General features: G+C 43.6%; 2 protein-coding genes across 10 annotated transcripts in view; one reads left to right on the top strand and one right to left on the bottom strand.

Moving 5' to 3' along the window:
• The window catches only part of LOC109631586 (uncharacterized), a 28,639-nt gene extending 12,044 nt beyond the window's left edge, over nt 1-16,595 (bottom strand). Inside the window, exons 1-8 of one of the 9 annotated variants that reach the window (XM_069516261.1) lie at nt 16,274-16,595; nt 14,679-14,865; nt 14,289-14,523; nt 13,097-13,229; nt 11,382-11,524; nt 10,022-10,156; nt 8,318-8,364; nt 2,269-2,337 (exon numbers count right to left, since the gene is read on the bottom strand). In XM_069516261.1, coding sequence (XP_069372362.1) covers nt 2,269-2,337; nt 8,318-8,364; nt 10,022-10,156; nt 11,382-11,524; nt 13,097-13,229; nt 14,289-14,523; nt 14,679-14,865; nt 16,274-16,518 — 1,194 coding nt within the window. In that variant the 5' untranslated portion in view covers nt 16,519-16,595. Of the gene's footprint in view, nt 1-2,268; nt 2,338-4,150; nt 4,995-8,317; nt 8,365-10,021; nt 10,163-11,381; nt 11,525-13,094; nt 13,230-14,288; nt 14,524-14,678; nt 14,866-16,273 lie in introns of those variants that run through there. The other 8 variants (XM_069516263.1, XM_069516260.1, XM_069516259.1 and 5 more) reach the window with 8 other exon arrangements.
• A 936-nt stretch (nt 16,596-17,531) lies between these two features.
• csmd2 (CUB and Sushi multiple domains 2) overlaps nt 17,532-20,801 on the top strand; it is a 235,903-nt gene continuing 232,633 nt past the window's right edge. Inside the window, exon 1 of the mRNA XM_020090893.2 lies at nt 17,532-18,434. Within this exon, the coding sequence (XP_019946452.2) occupies nt 18,260-18,434 (175 nt within the window). The 5' untranslated portion in view covers nt 17,532-18,259. The remainder of the gene's footprint in view (nt 18,435-20,801) is intronic.

Genomic DNA, 20,801 nt, shown 5'->3' with positions numbered 1-20,801 from the left:
GCTGGCAATTTAACAGCATGAGAAACTGTGGTAAAGTCGGTGATGGCTGTGATAATTTTTTCACCTCCTCTGTCACAACTAACAAGCCAGAAAAAAAGTGTTGAATCTATAAATATTAAATGTTACAGACTAGTGATAAGCACCTTAGTCTATGATCCTGGCCACCTCCTAATTTAGCTTCAGGCATGATGATGCTCCTGGCTGTGGATGTCAATCAACAGTATGAATATATGTTTCCGCTTGTTTTTATTTTTATTTTTCGCACACCTAATTAAGAAAAAAGATGCATTTGTTCATTTTGATCATGGTCTAATGGAGACATTTGTTTTAGGTCATTTAACAAGTGGGGCCCCATCGCCCTATTTTCTGCCTTTTTTTTAATTTGCAGAAGGTTTATTGGCCACCAACTGGAAAAATAGTGCCACCAGATGCTTTTTCAAACGAACCAACTCCTCATTATTCACAGAATGATAGTGGATGCCAACACAGAGCAGCTATGGGTGTGCACACCCCTTCACCTTCAGTATTTATAATGTTGTTAGACAAATGCAAAACTTTGTGTATTTCTTCAACTTATAACTTGAGAAGACATTCTTCTTATGCAACAATTAAATTAAAGCAAATCTTGAACTTGTTTACCCACTTCTCTACTTCCAAACCCCCGCAGGTTACACACTTGTTAAGGCCATTTTTAAACACAGCCTTCTTTGACATCCCAGCGACAGGTCTGCAAGTGTTTATGACTGCTCCTTTGTGATACAACTGCAGTGACAGTAGGACGTGCAGTAAAATGTTAAATTAATCAGAGAATGATGGGTGTGTGAAGTGCACAACTCTCACACCACTGACTGGACTGGAGATGTTTTTGTAACAAATGCGCTTTAGTTAAATTTAGAGTAAATTGTGTTTTTTTAAAAAGTTAAATAAATGCATTGTGTCTAAAGGCACTGTGAACTTTTTCTGTTTCAAACCAGACCACCATATTTTCCTAGCCTTAACCGGAAGCTTCAAATTCCTAATTATAACTGTGAAGAAGCTTAATGCTGGAGTCAAGATCAGTGGTTATTGTACTTCAAGATTGGATACTTTGGTTAAATAATACCTTGTATATGAAAGTTTTACTGATAATGTGACTTAAATAAATTCACAACCTATTTTCATTAGTTTGATAGAAAATGTTATCTGGTAACATTAACTTTTTCCTTCAAAATGTATTTGCAGTTAGAAATTAGTTTTCCCGATTAGTGAGAGGTTCCAACAATAGCCACAGGGAGCACTAGCCTGGTACTGTTCCACATTCCCCCTCCATTGGAACGAATATAACTTTAACAACTTGTGAAGCTGTGCACACAATGTGAGAGATCTGGAGAGCTTGTGGCAGCACCCACACTGGCTCACATCCAAAACATGACATGCAAAGTATGGAGGAAAAAATAATTCACCAACTGTATCCAAACCACTGAAAACTGATGAAATAGTAATGTGGCCTTAAAAAACCTCCTCGCTCATCCTCCCCATGCAGAATACATTGTCATTACAGTGGAAAATTATGTATATATGATGGCAGAGCGCGGGGAAAAGCTGTCGTTTCTATAGCTCTGCCATTTTGCATCGCCTTATGATGGCCATACGAATCATTAAAGACAGCCTGCCTCCTCCTCAATTAGGACTCAGCAGACACAACATGTGGCAGCATGAAATTCACTGTGACACCATGAGCTACCAGTGCCAACAAAGAGAAGGGGGGGAGCAAGTGTTGGGCTCAAGGGAATAAAATATGATGGAGAAGAAGGATGAGGAGTGGGAGGAAAGATGAGGAATGATGCCTGATTGTGCTCGTCTTATGAGGAGCATCCATCAGGAGTGACACCCGGACAAATAAAACCCTTTTTCCCTATATTCAATTACAGAGCATTGAGCTAGTCTGCACACACATGCACTCCTTTGCATAGAGGCATAAACAACACTTGAGCATACATGCACATATCCATGTGTTGTCTAATGTGACTTATATTTACCATCATCCTTGCAGAAGAATGTTTAATCCCTCTTGAGGAAGATTTATTGTACGATGTCTGCGCCTTTATATGTAACAAGGTGGCAGTTTCATGAAATAAAGTGAGAATCAATGGAGAGCTGAGTCGCAGCTGCGGCGTGCCGACACAGACTCCCACGTAAATTACAGTTGGACATAAATTCAGGGACGCAGATTAGAACTGGCTCCAAACTTCAGGGACATGGAGGAAATGAGATTGTTAGCAGCCTCACCTGTTTGAAAGGAAAACGATATCTGAATCCTGGAGGAGAGTTGGCTCGGTGTGCCGGGGCTCCGTGGCGCTGTAGGAGGAGAAGGAGATTAAATAAGTGATTAAAGGGTGGAGAGTGAGAGAAAGAAAGGTGGAGGGGGAGAAAAGACAGATTAAGAATATGCCTGAGGATGTGAAAGGAGGAATCAATGTTTAACTAGTCTGAAAGCCAAGAAAGTGTCAATGGGCAGCAGGTCTGAGGTATTTCTTCGTGGATAAACAGTCTCACCAGGTTGGGCAGCATTGCCTTGGCAAACCAAATGAATATGTAAAGAGATGAGTTCAGTGAACTGTCTGTGTGTAATATTTCAGGAAATACAATGGAAGTGAAGTTCAAAGATGCAGCAATATTTTCAGGAAAACAATCAGGACAAATTGCTTTGGAGGGTTTCCATTGGAAAAGGTAACAAAACACCTTCACTGCAATATCACAGAACTGCCAATGGTGCGGAAAAGTCCTATAAAGTTGTCAGGAGAGTGTGGGCATACTGCTTTATAGCTGAACAGTCTGTATTCAAAGGTGCTATGTCTTCTATGGAACCATGTTAGAGTTGAAGTGAATGTATTTTTGCTGATAAATCAGTATCTATGACAACTATCTATTAAGTACTGCTAATCTCTAAGTGGTTTTTTTTTTCCATGCAGAAATCTTTTACATATGTGATCTCTAGCACTTCTTTTTGTACCAGTGCCAAGCCAGTTCCTTACGAGAGCCGTCTTGCGTTTCAAAAACCGACAGTCAGTCCTGGGAAGGGTCCAATTTTTTACACCCACTGACACCTGCAAAAGTCTGTGCCAGAATTGGCCCCCTACTCACAATTAAAATTCGGACCCGCCCAAACCTGAACCTACTTTTGTCCTGTGATCCATTGTACTGTCCTTGCTAGTTCAATGTCCATAGTGCCAGTTATCTCAGCGGTGTGTGATAGGGTCAAAGGTGGTGTCGTAGGTTTTATCAATAAAACTTTCTGACTAGGTTTAATTTAAGCTGATTTAGACATTAAAAATACTACACAATCATTTTGAGTACCCGCAGGTACCCAACCTGGTTCAGACAATATGGAGAATATATCATGACATACAGTACATGAGACATGAGACTTAAATGTCCCCTGAGGAACATTTGTGTGGAGCAATGAGAAGAGTGTCACATTTGTCTCTATTGTTTTTCACTGTTTGCAATGTAACTAGAGCTCTTTTCATTCCATTATCTCCTTCTTCAGTGTTTTAATGGTATCTGGCTGGAAAATTGGCGCCACCAGCTGTTTTTCCCAATAAACCAACTTGTAACATTTGCATAACAATTGGGGAATGTACCATTAATTCACGATTTTCTCAAAATCAGGTTAATCAGGTACTTTGTTTGTGGAAAACTCTCTAGCTTTGAAATAGTTTGTTAGATCTGTATAATTTCAGCAGCCACACACAGGAAACCAGCTGAGTAATCACTGTTTTTCGGTTCCATTCAACTGATGCAACATTCAACAGTCAGCCAGGGCAAGTATTATTTTAGCTTACATTTTCTAACACAAAAAGAGAGAATAATTAAAATTCCTGTTTAATATAGTATTTTCTTATAGTCTATCGTTAAACCCTTTCTGTCAATAATTAACATGCAAACAAAAACCTTCACTCAGTGTAGTTGAAAATATAATTTGATGACCTAAAATGGCAGAAGTGGATTTCTGTATGTCGATGGGGTTGGATCCTTCCATCTCAGTGACACTATTTTATGTAAGATGTGGTCCAAGTCAAATTAACTATCACTATTTGTATATATTACCACTGTGTATATAAATATATTTAGTTCACAAAGAACCATAAGAATCAGGTACTCATCATGTTCATTCGTCTGTATTGAGGATTCCCAGGACTTTGTTTATTTAAAAAAAACAAACACATAAAATTGAGATTTCAGTGGAGGGACTTAATTTCCTTTGGACTCATTAAAAATGCAGTTTGCCTTTGTTTTCACCAGAACAACACACTTGTATGCTGTTCTGACAACTATTCATAAACCATGAGCACAGCAGCAACAGTAGTCAATGACTTACTGTTTTTACAGAGCTGTATCAACACATCATTATATTAAGAAAAATAAGTATAACGTTTAATCATTCTTATCAAATAAAGGCTTATTATGCATTTGTATCATATATATCTATCTATATCTATAGATAGAGAGATAGAGAGATCTAAATTATTGTCATTTTTCATGAATTCATAATTCCACAATAGTGATAAGCAAAATTAGCTAATTAGAGCAGAGATCCAGTTGAAGATTCCCTCAAACAGGTAATTCTTTACAAATCAAAGTAGTGTGATTTAGTAATAATAATTCTAATGATAATGCTTTGCCAGTTGCATTTGTCTTACAGAGTAAAACATATGGTGATGCCAGGCACGTACTCTTAGCACCATCCTGCATTTTAGAGGGTTCGAAAATGCCATGACGTTAGCATGGGGGGGGGTTAGGCTTAGGGTCTGAAACTCACGGCAGTATTCCTTGAGTCACCACTAAGCACTCTGGTCACTTGAAGTGGAAATTCTTCTTGTTCCGTCATTAACTGTTTTACCTTTTTCTGTTTTTTTTTTTCTTTTTTCTCTCCATTAATATTTTATATGTATGAAGCTCAGGAAGGTCCAAGGAATCTTCACCGGGGGACTAAAGGGGTTAACATGCAGGGGCTGGAGAAGCAAGAGGCAGAGAACAGATTTCCTGATTATGAACAAACACATTGATTGAACATATAACCAAGTATGTGGCTCACATGCCCACCTCAAAACCAATCTTTGAAGACCTCTCTCTACCTCTTGGAGACTATTAGCCCTGCTGTGCTCGAGGTTCGATTTCCACCCCCATGAAAACAGCTACTGGAGGGACAGTCAATCATATTCTTTGGGGGGCTTCTGAAGTATTTCCCTTTACAGCACCTATCATGACGTGTAAAGCCTTATTTTGTTGCCTAGTTACAAGATTTTTCTGCCTTTTTACTATAAAGATTGCCTCTGCCAAATTAGTTCACATAAGCAGAATCAATAACATCCACGATCAAATGGACATGCTGCTATCAAAAGACTCAGGGCAACACATATACGGATGCATCCCCAGCATGAATGGGTTAATTATAACACCAATGCACACAAGAGAAAATAATCCTTTTAGTGGTCTGATAGAAAAAATTTAAGAGTTTGTGGTGAAGAGGCACAAGTAATGTTATCGATGTGTCAAACTCTCCTGAAATCTCCATTTCCTGATCTTAGTTTCAGCTTCCTGTCACCTTCTTGCATTTCTCTGTTTTGACATCAAATAATTTATCCACAAACACACACTTGTAGAATTGAAGAAAGAGAAAGGGCACCTGCCAGAGAATAACAACAGACCAGTGTAGCCTAGCAACAGCTCGGAGACAGGCTTATTAGCTGGATAAAGAGCGAGGAACGCGAGAGGGGGAAAAACTTTAGCACGTGTCTCTGCCACTCGCGCACTTACACAAACCGAAGAGGGCACAGGCTCAAACGCACAAGCCTCAGTCCCGCAAAACCCCTTCTCTCTCACGTACCCTCCAAACGGGCCTCGTGTCTGACCATCTCACTATCGGAGCAGCCCATCGATCAGGCTGCACAACCAAACCATTTGGCTGCTCACTTCTTTTTCTCCGTCTGCCAAAGGGGGGGGCAGGCATTCTTAATTGTCAATTTCTTGCTCTATTTTTTTTTTTTTTTTTATAGTTTGGATGCCATGGCACCTAAGCTATGCCAACTCTCCAACACTATGAAAGAGCTAAACTTAATTGCTCTCTCTTAAAGGGAGGATGTAATGTTGTGGATATGAGTACTGGGGCAGCAGAGATTTGAATCAATGCTGAATAATTGTTTGGCTGGCTGAGACACTCAGATTCAGACACGTGTAAGACCTGGATCGTGCTTGAGTGGCCTCAGTGTTTGTAGTTTTATTCACTGCACATCCTCATTTATACACTTAAGATTGATTTTCTTTTTATAAAAAACAGCTTTTGGGGTTTTCTATCAAACCTTTGAATTCATAATATTATGGTTATGGAGCAAGAACAGGTAGGGGTGTGTTTGTCAGAGCTGGCTTGTAAGTAAGTAAGTAAGTAAGTAAGTAAGTAAGTGTGTGTGTGTGTGTGTGTGTGTGAGAGAGAGAAACAAAGACAGAGAGAGAACAATTTCATTGTCTAAAATAATTCATCATAACATTTTCACACTCTATAAACATGTACTTGCATCTCTGCATCAGCTGTTTTTTGCTAAAAGTAAATCTATTATAATGTTTCTTTCCATCACGTCACATATTTTACAGCCTCCCTCTCTCTCCCTCTCTCCCTCTCTCCCTCTCTTTCTCTCTCTCTCCTTGCATCACATTTCTCAGCTGACACTGAGAGACCCCCAGATTGCCACTCTCACCCAGGGGGAATGTGCATTGCAGCTTCAGTAATTATCCTGTTGGATTGGAAGTGCCGAGGCCAAAGGGACGTGCCTCAGAGTGCAGCGGGCCTCACTGTCACTGCAGCATATGGTAAAAGGAAATGCCACCCAAATTTAAATACATGTAGGTCATAGGCAGGCAGGGTAGGGTGGGGAGGGATGGAGAGGAAGAAGATGGGATGTGTAACTATGTAGAAAAAAAGAACATTCTTGGGAGCCTTTCTGCAAACTCTCAACAGAATCGAGACCAAGATGGAGCTTAAACAACAACAGGAAATGACACTGAACAGACGGTTGTTAATACCTCCTCATACTTGTGATCTGATTAGAACTATTTGTGCAGAAAACACTGTCAGGGATAAACCTCCAAAGCACCTCCTACTTAGCATGTCAGCTCTGTGTTCACAGATGTGATGCTGGGAAACGAGAGACGGAGCAGAATTTCAAAATACTCCAAACTGCAATATGCACTCTTCCTCACGTTCTGTTCGGAAACTCATGTTGAAGGCTTTTCCTGGTCAGTAATTGATCCCATAAGGTAGACCTCGATATAATACATCAACCGTCTTGCTGCAAGTTGGATAAGGAGGTCAGCACCACTCTGCTGTCTGTACGATCCACATTTATCAAGAGCAAAGTGTCTGTTAGCTTAGCTTAAAGTATGGTGGAAACAACTTTCCCATCATGGGTCAAAGTAAAAAAAAAAAAGTCATGAAAAAAGCTAAATCCTAATAAGTGCTTCAGGTTTGGTGTTATACTGGATTGAAGTGGAACGTCATATCTCAACTGCAGCAATGTGTGTAGTAGTGGGTCAGATTGTTTAAGCTCCTTACTCATACGCATTTTATATCACCTTGTGAAGCTGGATGGGTATTTTTACAGTGTGACACAAACCGTTTGCCATGAGGCAGGCACAGAGAGGCTATTTTCACAGGTTTGATTGAGGACAGGCCTCTGGGACACTCATATCATTGGATTTGAAGCTGTTTTCTTTTTTAGAGATACATATTGTTCACATAGACAAACTAAGACAAAATATTAAACTAATTAATTCACAGCAGTGGAGGTAATGGCACAGAAGAGGCATAAAATGGACAAGGTAACTATATTGTGAATATAAAGTCTATTTTTTTTATTACTGCTGCAGTAACTGCGAGTATCACAGGAGCAGTATTGAGGCATTTTATGTTTTTTTTTCTGTAGTTTTTTTCCATTTGAAGAAGTGATCCCCAGTTACTTCAATTGTATTAGATTTTGCTGCAATGCTGTTTACCCCTGAAATTCCAAACTTGTCTTGTGGGCTCAATCATTTTACCCACCCTTCCATCGCATAGTGGTGAGTAGATAATGAGTAAATTTTTATTTTTGGGTGAACTATTACTTTAACATCTGAACTCTGGAGCACTTTTAAAAATGCATATAACCAGTAAACTATTGGATATTTAGCCATTATAACTATTCATGAGTAAATTGCAACGTGACACTGCACACATCAGCCCACAGAGAAAAGTGTGTATCAGTTACATCTGTATAATATATTATATTAGTATATTAGTAATTACCTGAGCGTGGGCAGGCCTAACTGGGATTGTAGGACCACAAAACCTGGCTGTAAAAAGAGAAAAAGAAGTCAAGGCTTAAAGGGAAAAGAGGAATAGAGCTCAACTGTATGGGTGCAGAGATTTTCATTAACAGTCATAATATTGTAACCATAAGCTACAAGGTTGTAAAACAATGTTATATGATCCTTTAGAAGCCACAAGTACGTATGATATAAACTGCATTTTAAAAGCAACATGTTTTATTTCGCAATGTCAAGGAGAAATTTTCCACTACCCACAATCTTCAGGTGTTAAAGCAGAGCATCTGAATGGTTACCACAAAAAGCAAAAATCATGTCGGCTGCAATCGGAACATCGAGCGTTACAATACGTTTACCTCAGAACATGATTTCCTGTGGGTTTTTTCAGAGATGAGGAAAAGAAATGGGTGGAAAGTTAAATTCAAGAAGAAGCCTTAAAAGTTGGAAAAGGATAATTTGCAATGGTTTATGGGATGTGTAGCTCCTTCACTCTTCAAAATATTATGCACAGTTTTGTACTTTTGCATTTATTTTTCCATTTTCCACTTTTTCTCAAATGTTTTACGGTCACGAATCATCTTGTGGCTGGCCGGCCTGGTTCCAGGCTTAAGACTGTTTTTATAAAGATTTTTTGAAACGACAATGGAGAAAATGAAATAAAGTGAGCTGTTATGTTTTAATGGTTGTGTAAAATAATCTGAACACTCCACCTGCTGTCTTGATACAATTTTTACAGTTGCTACTAGTCTGCTTGCAATGCTGATATTTTAAGTACAAGCATAAGAATTTAAAATAGAGTTTTTACTTTGATTATGCACAGTCATGTACACTTTACATTCAGCAGCATCAGTAGCTTTCTAATTTTCACTCTGAGGAATTTGCATGAATTCAGTGAGAGTTTCGTGGGGATGTTTTATTTTCCAAAAACACTTTGTTCTCACAGTGGCTAAGATATTACTACAAAAGTCTAAACCTCTCCCATGCAGGAGGCAATTCAGTTCAGGTGTCAGTACATACAGACATGCAAATTTGACCTGGCAAACCTGAAAGCACAATTTGACAGAGTGATTGTCCACATTTACAATCTCTGAGAAGTACGTCGAGCCAAATTAGACAAGTGACAAGTCTGAAAGCAAAATATATTTAGTCATGAATAAGAATGTGGGTCTGCTTGAGTTAGAAATCAATTGTTCTAAACAGAAAACAGAGGGATTTAATAAAAGTAACTACACCATTTCCTCATATTTACATGTATGTTGGATCTCTGGTTTAAATCTGCATCAATCAATTTTCTATATTGTTAAAATGTCACTTTTTGATTTCTATCATTATCAGTCCCCTGACTTTGCCAGAAATGTGTCAGTGTTGATCTGAATAAAAGGGACAAATTAATTGACGTCACAGACAGCGACAGTGAGGCAGACCACCAGTCAAGTGCAGCCTCGTTTCCATCTGGTTCCATGATATCATAATTGATTTGACAGAAATATATTCATGTTTCAAAATGCGACATGCACAGCCTGCGCTTCAGCTTAGCAAGCATTGCAAAATAAATATATGCTCGACAAGTGGCGATCATGATGAATTCTTTATGCAGCCCACCATGAAACGACATACCTGCTCTCCTGAACGCAGAGCTCTCGGTGCACTTGCACTGGATAAAGACGCCAAGGTATAAACTTACCACTGGCTCTGTTGTTTGGATCTATCTGCTGAAAGGTGTGAGGTCTGGCATTCTCCTGAGGGGCAGCTTCTTGCCTCATGCTTTGTTTGACAACGCTACTCCAGGTCCTGACATTTACACCCGCGCCATCTGTACCTGCAACTGCATAGCAAGGGAGGAGAGGATCAGTGCTGTATACATTTCACATGTGCACTGTCTTGTCTGGGCTGTGTCATGTCACCGTGTAATTTACTCTGCCACTGCACAATAATCCCGTCATTATGGAAACATTTACCCACTGAGTCATCCAACCGAGGAACTACTTTTCTGCAACTGTGATGCCGAGGCGCAGCGTTTCAAGTCAAGTCAAGTGTCAGTGTCCAGTGTTTGTGGGGGCAGAGGGCAGAGAAGGAAGGGGGGGGGCTGCTGAGCTTTTCTGGCCAGTGATGTGGTGTTGCTGCTCCAGGAGAGGTCCTCACTGATGTGCACACCCACGAACTTGGTGCTGCTCACTCTCTCCACAGCAGCACCGCTGATGGTCAGTGGAGGGTGCTGGGTGAAGTCGACAACAATCTCCTTCGTCTTCTCCACATTAAGAGAGAGATTGTTGCCTCTGCACCGAGTGGCCAGTTGGCTCACCTCGTCCCTTTAGTTTGACTCATCGTTGTTGTTGATGAGTCCTACCACAGTAGTGTTGTCCGCAAACTTGATGAGTAGGTTGCTATTGTGTGTTGGTGTGCAGTCGTGGGTCAGCAGGGTGAAGAGTAAGGGGCTGAACACGCATCCTTGGGGGGCCCCTGTGTTCAGTGTGATGGTGCTGGATGCGTTGCTACCGACCCGGACTGCCTGTGGTCTTCCGGTCAGAAAGTCCAGAAACCAGTTACAGAGTGAGGTGTTCAGTCCTACACAGTCCACTTTCTGTATCAGCTGCTGGGAGATGATAGTGTTGAAAGCTGAACTAAAGTCTATGAACAGCAGCTTACGTAAGAGTCCTTAGTGTCCAGGTGAGTGAGAGCTGAGTAGAGGGCGGTGGAGATTGCATCATTGGTGGACCGGTTGGCCCGATATGCAAACTGGTAGGGGTCCAGGGAGGGAGGGAGGATGGATTTGATGTGCTGCATTGCTAACTGCTCGAAGCACTTCATAATGATGGGGGTCAGTGCCACAGGGCGGTAGTCGTTGAAGCACGATGGAGATGCCTTCTTTGGAACAGGGACAATGGTGGTGCTCTTGAAGCAGGTGGGGACAACAGCTTGGCTCAACAAGTGACGATCATGATGAATTCTTTATGCAGCCCACCGTGAAACGTCATACCTGCTCTCCTGAACGCAGAGCTCTCGGTGCACTTGCACTGGATAAAGACGCCAAGGTATAAACTTACCACTGGCTCTGTTGTTTGGATCTATCTGCTGAAAGGTGCGAGGTCTGGCATTCTCCTGAGGGGCAGCTGTTTGCCTCGTGCTTTGTTTGACAACGCTACTCCAGGTCCTGGCATTTACACCCGCGCCATCTGTACCTGCAACAACACAGCAAGGGAGGAGAGGATCAGTGCTGTATACATTTCACATGTGCACTGTCTTGTCTGGGCCGTGTCATGTCAAGTGGGATGCACAGGGCAAGCTTAATCGAAATGTGCTCTTCTTCCGTTGCATTGGTGTTTGCAGAGGTAGTCGCCCCCTTCAGGAGTTCAGCAAGTGCTATTGAATCAACAGGACTGTGTTATCAGAGGGTGAATTCTGTCATATCAGCACTGACTGAAGTGCTGGAGGAGTACCAGAAGTATGTATCACATACGCAGATGAATGAGCAGAGCCGAGCAGCTTTCAGCGACCGTCATGCACCTGATTGAAGCAGAAAGGATTTCAAACAGAAATATATACAGGTAGATAGAGTGTTAGAGCGTCGGGCTCCTTTCCAAAAATGCTGAGTGCTTTTGGGGGATCAGTGCCACAGGGCGGTAGACGTTGAAGCACGATGGAGATGCCTTCTTTGGAACAGGGACAATGGTGGTGCTCTTGAAGCAGGTGGGGACAACAGCTTGGCTCAGGGAGGTGTTGAAGATGTCTGAGGACGTCTGTGAGCTCCTCTGCACAGTCCTTAAGCACACGACCAGGAATGTTGTCAGGTCCTGCAGCTTTGGGAGCATTGATCCTGGAGAGGGACCTCCTCACGCTGTCTGGAGACAGGGACAACACCTGGTCATCTGGAGGGAGTGTTGTCTTCTGTGCAGGGGTGCTGTTGTCAGCTTCAAACCGTCCAAAGAACTTGCTCAGACTGTTCAGCAGAGTGGTGTCATTGTCACAGGTCTGTGGTCGAGGTTTATAGTCCGTGATGGTCTGTATCCCTGCCACAGGCTCCTTGTGTCTCTGCTGTCGCTGAAGTGGTGGGTTATCCTGCTACTGTACTGCCTCTTTGCTAGTCTGATGCCACGGGACATGTTGGCTCGTGCTGATCTCAGACCAGCCTCATCATCTGCTCTGAAAGCAGCGTTCCGGGCTCTCAGTAACTGATGGACTTCCCCCGTCAGCCATGGTTTCTGGTTGGCCCGAACTGTGATGGTCTTTGTGTCGGTGACATCATCAATGCATTTGGTGATGTAGGCTGTAACAGTGTCTGAATACTCCTGGATGTTGATCTGGTGGTTGTAGGTGGCTGCCTGCTTAAACATGTCCCAGTCTGTGGTGTTAAAACAGTCCTGGAGTGCTGAGGAGGCACCCTCTGGCCACACCGTACCTGCTTCTGGAACGGTCTGGTGACTTTGACCTTTGGCCTGTATGCTGGTATTAGCATAACAGTGATGTGGTCTGAAGCTTAGAGATGGGGGAGGGGTGAGGCCTTGTATGCTCCTCTCAGTGTTGTGTAGACCAGGTCCAGTGTGTTGTGTCCCCGTGTTGCAAAGTCAATGTGTTGGTGTAACTGACATGCACAGCCTGCGCTTCAGCTTAGCAAGCATTGCAAAATAAATCTATGCTCAACAAGTGACGATCATGATGAATTCTTTATGCAGCCCACCGTGAAACGTGATACCTGCTCCCCTGAACGCAGAGCTCTCGGCACACTTGCACTGGATAAAGACGCCAAGGTATAAACTTACCACTGGCTCTGTTGTTTGGATCTATCTGCTGAAAGGTGCATGGTCTGGCATTCTCCTGAGGGGCAGCTGTTTGCCTCGTGCTTTGTTTGACAACACTACTCCAGGTCCTGACATTTACACCCGAGCCATCTGTACCTGCAACAACACAGCAAGGGAGGAGAGGATCAGTGCTGTATACATTTCACATGTGCACTGTCTTGTCTGGGCCGTGCGATGTCAAGTGGGATGCACAGGGCAAGCTTAATCGAAATGTGCTCTTCTTCCGTTGCATTGGTGTTTGCAGAGGTAGTCGCCCCCTTCAGGAGTTCAGCGAAGTGCTATTGAATCAACAGGACTGTGTTATCAGAGGGTGAATTCTGTCATATCAGCACTGACTGAAGTGCTGGAGGAGTACCAGAAGTATGTATCACATATGCACATGCATGAGGAGAGCCGAGCAGCTTTCAGCGACCGCCATGCACCTGATTGAAGCAGAAAGGATTTCAAACAGAAATATATACAGGTAGATAGAGTGTTAGAGCATCGGAGCAAAGGTATGATACCACTGCAGAGTGTTGGTACTGTGCAAGCCATGCTCCTTTCCAAAATTAACACTGTGCTTTAGAGTTGTTTTTGACTTTATTCATATCTGTGACCACTGCTATGTTCTGCATCAGCAGCCGGTATGGAAGGCTCACCGTGTAATTTACTCTGCCACTGCACAATAATCCCGTCATTATGGAAACATTTACCCACTGAGTCATCCAACCGAGGAACTACTTTTCTGCAACTGTGATGCGGAGTCGCAGCATTTCAACACCTACACGGAGCCATGCAGTGTTTGCATGTGTGCATCAGTGCATGTGGGCAGGCAGGGTACGCTTGTCCGGGATTATTATTAGCACAGAGTACTGCCCCCCAAAAAAACAAACCATCAAAATAAACAAAAGAACTGATTAAATGAGTTGTAAAAAAAATTTTTAAAAAGTTTGTGAGCTGGATTTAAAGGCATTGTTTCCTCCTGTGGCAGGTTCTGCTGCTGCTCACCTGCCTTTATTAACCAAGTATGAAGATGTAACTAATGTGTATAATACATTTTGCTAAAATAACTTTTGCATGAGCTTCTGTTTATGTAACACTTAAGACTTTTAAGTCAGACATGGGAGATGTATGTGAAGAGCAAAGCTGGACAGAGACACACGGCTGGTTTATTACCCGTAGTAAGCGGCTGGTTGTTGCAGATGGAGACCTCATCGGGCAACTTGTCCATCCTCCTCTGAATGGGAGGCACTGGTGGTAAGAGAACCATTGCTGGGACGAGAGGTGGGAAGTCAGCCTCCAGTTCATAATCTTCCCGCTGCTTTGGAACTTCTGGCTTTACCCAAGGGATAGTTGTGTTGTCACAAAGCTGTAATGGGATGTACTTTATTTTTATTTTCCCACGTTTCCCCTGAATGACAGCAAAAAAAACAGAAAACAGTGGTATTGTTTAATTAAGAGGTTTTGAATAGAATATAACTGATTGGATTAAATTATTGCTTGGAAAGCAGTGCGTAAATTGACTTCAGCAAACACAACTTTAGCCACCAAAGTCACTGTGCTTACCTCTTTTCTTTTCTTCTCTGTCTCTCCCTGATCTGGTTTAATCTCTGGCTCCATCACAGGGCTCAGTACCCGCGCAGGCTCGGCAACGTGTGGATGTCTGCGGTCCAAGAGATAAGGGCGAGGAGGGGTGAACTCTGTTTGGTGTTTCGGACCCAAATCATCAGTCACCTTCTGCTGCTCCTCAGCCCTGCAGACACGGAGAGAGACAGACATGAGATGGTGTAGCTGTTTCAAGCACATCTCCATCACAAGGTTAACATCCTCATGCTATCATTTTTCAACCTATTTCAATAAGAAAAATCTAATGTGTTAGTGAATTTCATGAGTGAGGACATGTTTTTTGGGAGTGGTTTGAAGCAGCTGACATTTAAGACTCCTATCGCTGTGATGAGTGTGTAGTATAAAGACAGGATCATTTGTAATATGAATATGTCCCCATGTTTTACCTTGATGGAAGATATACTCCACCGGGTGCCATTCTAGTTCATAGTATCCTATTATAAGAGTATTTCACATCCTTCTAAACGAACTGGTTAACCAATAAGCCTAGAGGTCAATTAGTTAAAAGAGTATGCTGTCATTTTACTGCCAAATTTGACTGGACTCAGTGCTGAGCTTAACATTTTGAAAAGAGGATGTATCACTGGGTCCATGGCTCGCCGTGCTGTACATGTGGTGCAGCACCCACTTCAAACCATGACTCTTTAATGAGGCTATTCTTTAGTAACCAGCCTGTCGACTGTCGAACCGTGATGCGTGACACCCGGTCCGGTGAGGCCCGGGACACTTATGATAACAGAGATGTCATGGACGCTCCTGGTGGCAGCTGAGCAGATGGTGTACATTAACATTAGTGGGTCAATGACTGCACTGCAGCCCACCTGATCTACACTGCAATGATGGCATCCAGGTTAGAAACAGGCCTAACTTCTCCCACATACTCTCCCCTATTCATCCATTGATTCACAATAAAATCACACTGTAGGCCTGCTTGTGTAGACAATACATTTTAAATTCACACTTTAGGATGACCCCCCCTCCTGATGGACTGCTAACCAGTTATAATAAAAACCCATTAGCCAATATAGATTAGTTATCTTATAGTCCCACTTGTAATTACAGACATTATGGATAATTAGAAAGTGAGGAACCGTTATCAATGGATTGCCATCATTTTAACTGCTTTACTAAACCAAACACACAAGTATAAACACCACCTTTTCTTATGAATCGCTCAGAACTGACATTTAAAAAATGCATAGTAAACAATATATTTATGTTATTAATGAATTTACTTTAACATTCATTTAGCGTTAATAAATCCATGATTACATAAGCTGCACTTGTCTTGGAGAGGATGATGAGAAGGTTATACTGAGAATGAACTAAATTGATGAATAAACCTACACAGGTGAATGAGACTAATGTAAAAAAGACAAGTTCACTATACACATGTTACATAAACTCATTTTGCAGTGAATGAATAATTACAAGGTGATTAATACGGGTCTTCATTAAGGTGCACTACAGCTTTTGTGTTTTTCATTGTGTATAATGGGGCTGCCAGACTGTCTGTGTGCCTGATTCTGTCTTACCGGTGACTCTGCATGCTTTCCAGTGGTGCAGGGTCTTCGAACTGCAGTGTCTCCGGGGGTCTCTGACCTCCGGCGCAGTCCTCCTCCGTTGCCCTGCTACAGATGGTTTTGCAGACACAATCATAGTCATCGTAGGGAGCATGTGGATGAATCCAGATGGAGCGTGGAAAGGGCGCATGTGCATCCAAGAAATGTACTGGAGTAGTTGTCTTGCTATCAACTGGTGGTAACACAGATTTTTTCATTTTCCTCAGTGATGTTCATAAACACGTGTGGTCAGTCTTCTTGCCACAAGCAACTGTTTGTTTTAACCCCATTATTTGAAAAAACTAGTATCCTGACAGGTTCTCATGGCAACCGTTTGAAATGCTAAGAATGCTAAGTCAGCTGTTTATAGGTCATGATCTCTATGATGATTCCTTCTGTTATTATTTAAATATTTACATCTAATGCACAGTGTATGAGTGACTGTTGCTAATATAGGTCTGATCATATTGCATGGAGATGGGATGGACTGTTGCCTACATGCACATAAATCCAAATAATAGGCCATATAGTATTAGATTTTGAGTATACAGAAAATCTGATTCTTTAACCCGTAAACATGCAGCATCGGGTTATGTCCTGGAAGAAGGACCCTGGATCTGCCCTGTGGTTTCATGTAATGTTGCATGGAAGACTCTTTATGATCTCCATCTTCCTGCATGTAAGGGTCAGGGGGGAGCACACATTTCATTATCCCGACTGTTTCCACGTACGGTGCATTGCGTAAAACTAATTATACCGGTCATATGCAGAAGTGGAGATGACATTCAGATTTACGGGCGAGGGGTTCCAGCCTGTTAAGCATCAATTTCACGTGTAGTGAGCAGGAAGTGGACGTCTGTGTTAAAGTGCTGGGCAGCCCCATGATTGGTCCAAATGGATGGACACAAATGGCCCAAATCTTACCACAACAAATGGTTGAATTAAATTAAAACCCATCTCACCATTCATTATAATTTTTATTCTTATTAGCCTATCATTACTATTATCCTTAATATTTTTACTATTATTATTATTGCTGGTGATTTAATAGAGAAAGGACAGTTTATCTAGCTTGATGGGGCGGGTTTTGACCTTTCAACTCCCACACTGTTCATCTTAATCACTTGTGAGTGGTGTAAGTTTGCGATTTACCACAACACTTTATAAAATGTGGGCATATGATGTGACTGGAGGGAGAGGGAGGGAGGGAGGAATAGAGCGAGTGGGTGAGATAGAGAGAGAGGGAGAGAGAGAGAGGGAGCGGGGCTGCAGTCTGAATCTTGGCGTCGCGCAGACCCGAGACGACGCGGTGGCGAGGCGCAGTGATACCGGGAATACACGCAGTAGCGCATCGTTCCCTCCGCACAATAACATCACTGACCGCGCACCCAGCGTCGGTGGAGAACTTCTGAAAGAAGGTTATTTTAATCTCGGATCCGGATAAACCTTCCTGCTGCCTCTGTGCGTCTCCTTCGTTCCTCCGAATCTCCAAACGTGGATTATCGGCACCACAGATGCTGCTCTTACTAAGTGGAGATACATTAAGGAGAAGGACATAGAAGCTGTGGGTTAACTGGAAGGAGGGATCTCCTGGTTGCTCTCTGGTTCTATCAGTTGCATATGTGGAGCGGACGAGGGATTTTCGTGTTTTTTTTCTCTCCTCTTTACGCATGTGAGGTAGCTCAGTGACCACTTGAATCACGTCTCCCCCGTTTTGGTCGCCCTCCCTCCTTTCTCCCCATCCTCTCCTTTAGGTGTGAAATCTATCTTCTTCAGACACAGACTCTGAACCCCTCGGTCCCCGCATGACATGGTTCAGTCCAGCTGCGAGATCCGAGCCTCCTCCATGCATTGGGATTTTTCTCAGCGCCGACACCGAGTGAATCTCCCCTTTCTGACCATCTGAGAAACTACCGTGCGCCCCTGCCACAACAGAGAGGAGAACCAGAAGCCCCTGCCATGACCGCCGCTTCAAATCGGGACAGAGCAGCGGGACTTGCGAGGAGAGCGGAATGCGCATGCAGGAGAGGGGACGGAATACGGATTTTTGCTCTGATGAAGGCGGGAGTGCAGGCGCACCGCTGGAGCCGGCTGCTGTTCTTATACATGGGGCTACTGGCCGCCTCGGTGAAGGGTAAGTCCCCGCGTCTGTGCAGCTTGAGGAGATGCAAAATGCAGCAGGTTTGCCCCCACGCTCCTGCGCCCACCCTCCCCGATCCCTGACTGAATGCAAATAAGCTTCAGCAACACACAACCACACACACACATCCATCCTATACAGGCGTATTTTGGATCAGCCTCTCCTCGATGTCCAAGCACCCAAAGTTGTTAATAGAGAAAGAGGTGGTTATTTTGGGGGACCGGGCTTTCTGTCTATATATCCCCGACTTGGGTCAGGCGTGTCATTACAGCACCGCGCGTTAAAGGCGGTTGTGTGGGGCAGAACCGGGTTAAACGAGCTGCTGTGAATGTGTGGATGTTGCCTCCGAAACGCAGGTGAGACGTTATACAGCGCAGCAGCCTGTCCTGCTCTGCTCCCCCTGAGGTGCAGGGACAGGCGGTGGATGATGCTGTTCAGTCCAAGTGTGTGTGAGCGTGCGTGTGAGATTGTGCGTGTCAGTGACAGAATGTGAGTTCTGCATTTCCCCATAAAATAAGACTCCTCTTTATATTCCCCACTTTCCCTAAACACCTCGAATAAAAGTGTGTATTTTGTCCCCCTCTTTATCAAAGTGTGTGTGTGTGTGTGTGTGTGTGTGTGAGAGAGAGAGACCTAATTAACTGACTCTTGGCTTTCTGTCCTTGATTAATTGCAAATGGAAATCTCAGGCAACATTCAACAGATTATCACGACAATGTACTTCTAATCCTGACGTGTTGCTAAAAGATGACTCTTAAGTTACTGATCCATGATTTGTTCTGTCTTTTTTGTTGTCTATAAACTCAGTTTCATCACTCATGTGTGTCGTGATTTAGAGCCCGTGGCTTTTTCAGGGGGGAAGCGCCGCAACGGTTTTTGTCATCCTGCACAGGTCCTTTGGCACAGAGAGCCAACCGTTCTATCATTGTCTTGGCTCCACACCCGCGGAATGGGAACTATTTTTAGCAAAAGCCAAGAATACTGCCACGACCACAGTGTGGATTTGACAGCGAGGCATTGCTCTGTTCGCCCACTCGCACCTTTTTGGTTGGAGAACACAGTCCGAGAGCGAGTGAGTGGGGGGGGGGGGGGGGGGACAGGCACGTTTTTATCAGCACAGTGGGCCGTATACTCAGCTCATCGCTGCTGCGTGTGCGTGGATTCAAGCTGGTGCCTTACTCTTCAAACTTGCGTCGTCAACCACCCACACGGTTTTTGGGTGAGATGTGGGTTTATCACACACTCAGCTCTGTCCACATGAAACCAACTCTCTTGACTTTCACTCTTGTGGAGTAAATCCCACTGCGGCTGTGGCCGTGGGAGGCTGCTTGCTTTATTTGCGCTTAGGGAGCTTTTTTAAAAAAAAAAAATCATTTTTATCGCTGCGCACTCTCCTGGCGCCTGAGCCTAATTTTGGAGCCGACTCTAATTCATCTGCTGTGAGCAATGTCCGGATGACTCTCCTATAGTAACTGCGTTTACTTTAAACGGTGCCAATGAATATGTTGAGTGTATCACACACCGTGGCACTGAGGTGGTCCGGCGCGTCCCTCGCTGCTGCCACCAGCAGTTGCCCCATCCTCCCATTGAGCGGCACCAGAGCCTCACGCTATGCTGAGAGGCGGAGCGGGGAGGGAAGAGGAGACGGTGGGTTTCGTGGCATGTCTCCACTTCCACGCTCCAAAGCGAGGCCGGACAATGAATTGACCAGCTATGGTTGATACATGTTGCGCCTTTGCCTGAAACGAAGCCCTCCTTCCCTGGCTGCGTTTGATACGCATCACAAGAGGCCCGCGCGCCTTTTTTATTGCACCGTCGTCATTTGTCAACCAGTCTCACTTTAAACGATTCTCTAGACTCCCCCGTCACCTTATTATCGTTCCCAAGGGCCACGCAGACAATGATAGAGATGTGTGAGAGGCTTGTAAAAGGGAGATCAGAGGAAAGCAGCGCGCAGTCTCCATGGGATCAAACCCAGCTGTCCCAGTGGAGTCGTCTCTCAATAAGCGTTAATCAACCTCTATTCTATTAAACGTACAGAGGAGAGCATGCAAAAGGCCTGGGGGAGGAAAAGGTGGGGAAGGAAAGGTCGAGCAAGAGGGGATGGCGAGTCTTTCCTCCGTGCGCGTTTCGGCTAGACTGCATTAGATCATTCGTTAGCGGCGCATGAGACAGTCGCTCAGCGTGTCCGTTCACAGGCACGATCACGCTTCGTGCATGATCCTGTCCCCTCGGCCACGCTCTTCTTTATGTAGAGGCACCGTGTTGTGCTCATGATGAAACTTGCAGAAATGTTATGAGGACTGGAGGGCACGATGTCGAGTTTCTTTTTATCTCTGTAATTTTTTTATTTTTTTTACT

The sequence above is a fragment of the Paralichthys olivaceus genome, chromosome 20, assembly GCF_024713975.1.
Source record: "Paralichthys olivaceus isolate ysfri-2021 chromosome 20, ASM2471397v2, whole genome shotgun sequence".
NCBI lineage: Eukaryota > Metazoa > Chordata > Actinopteri > Pleuronectiformes > Paralichthyidae > Paralichthys > Paralichthys olivaceus.
Note: the sequence above shows the minus strand (reverse complement) of the source record. Positions and strands in the feature narration are given on the sequence as shown.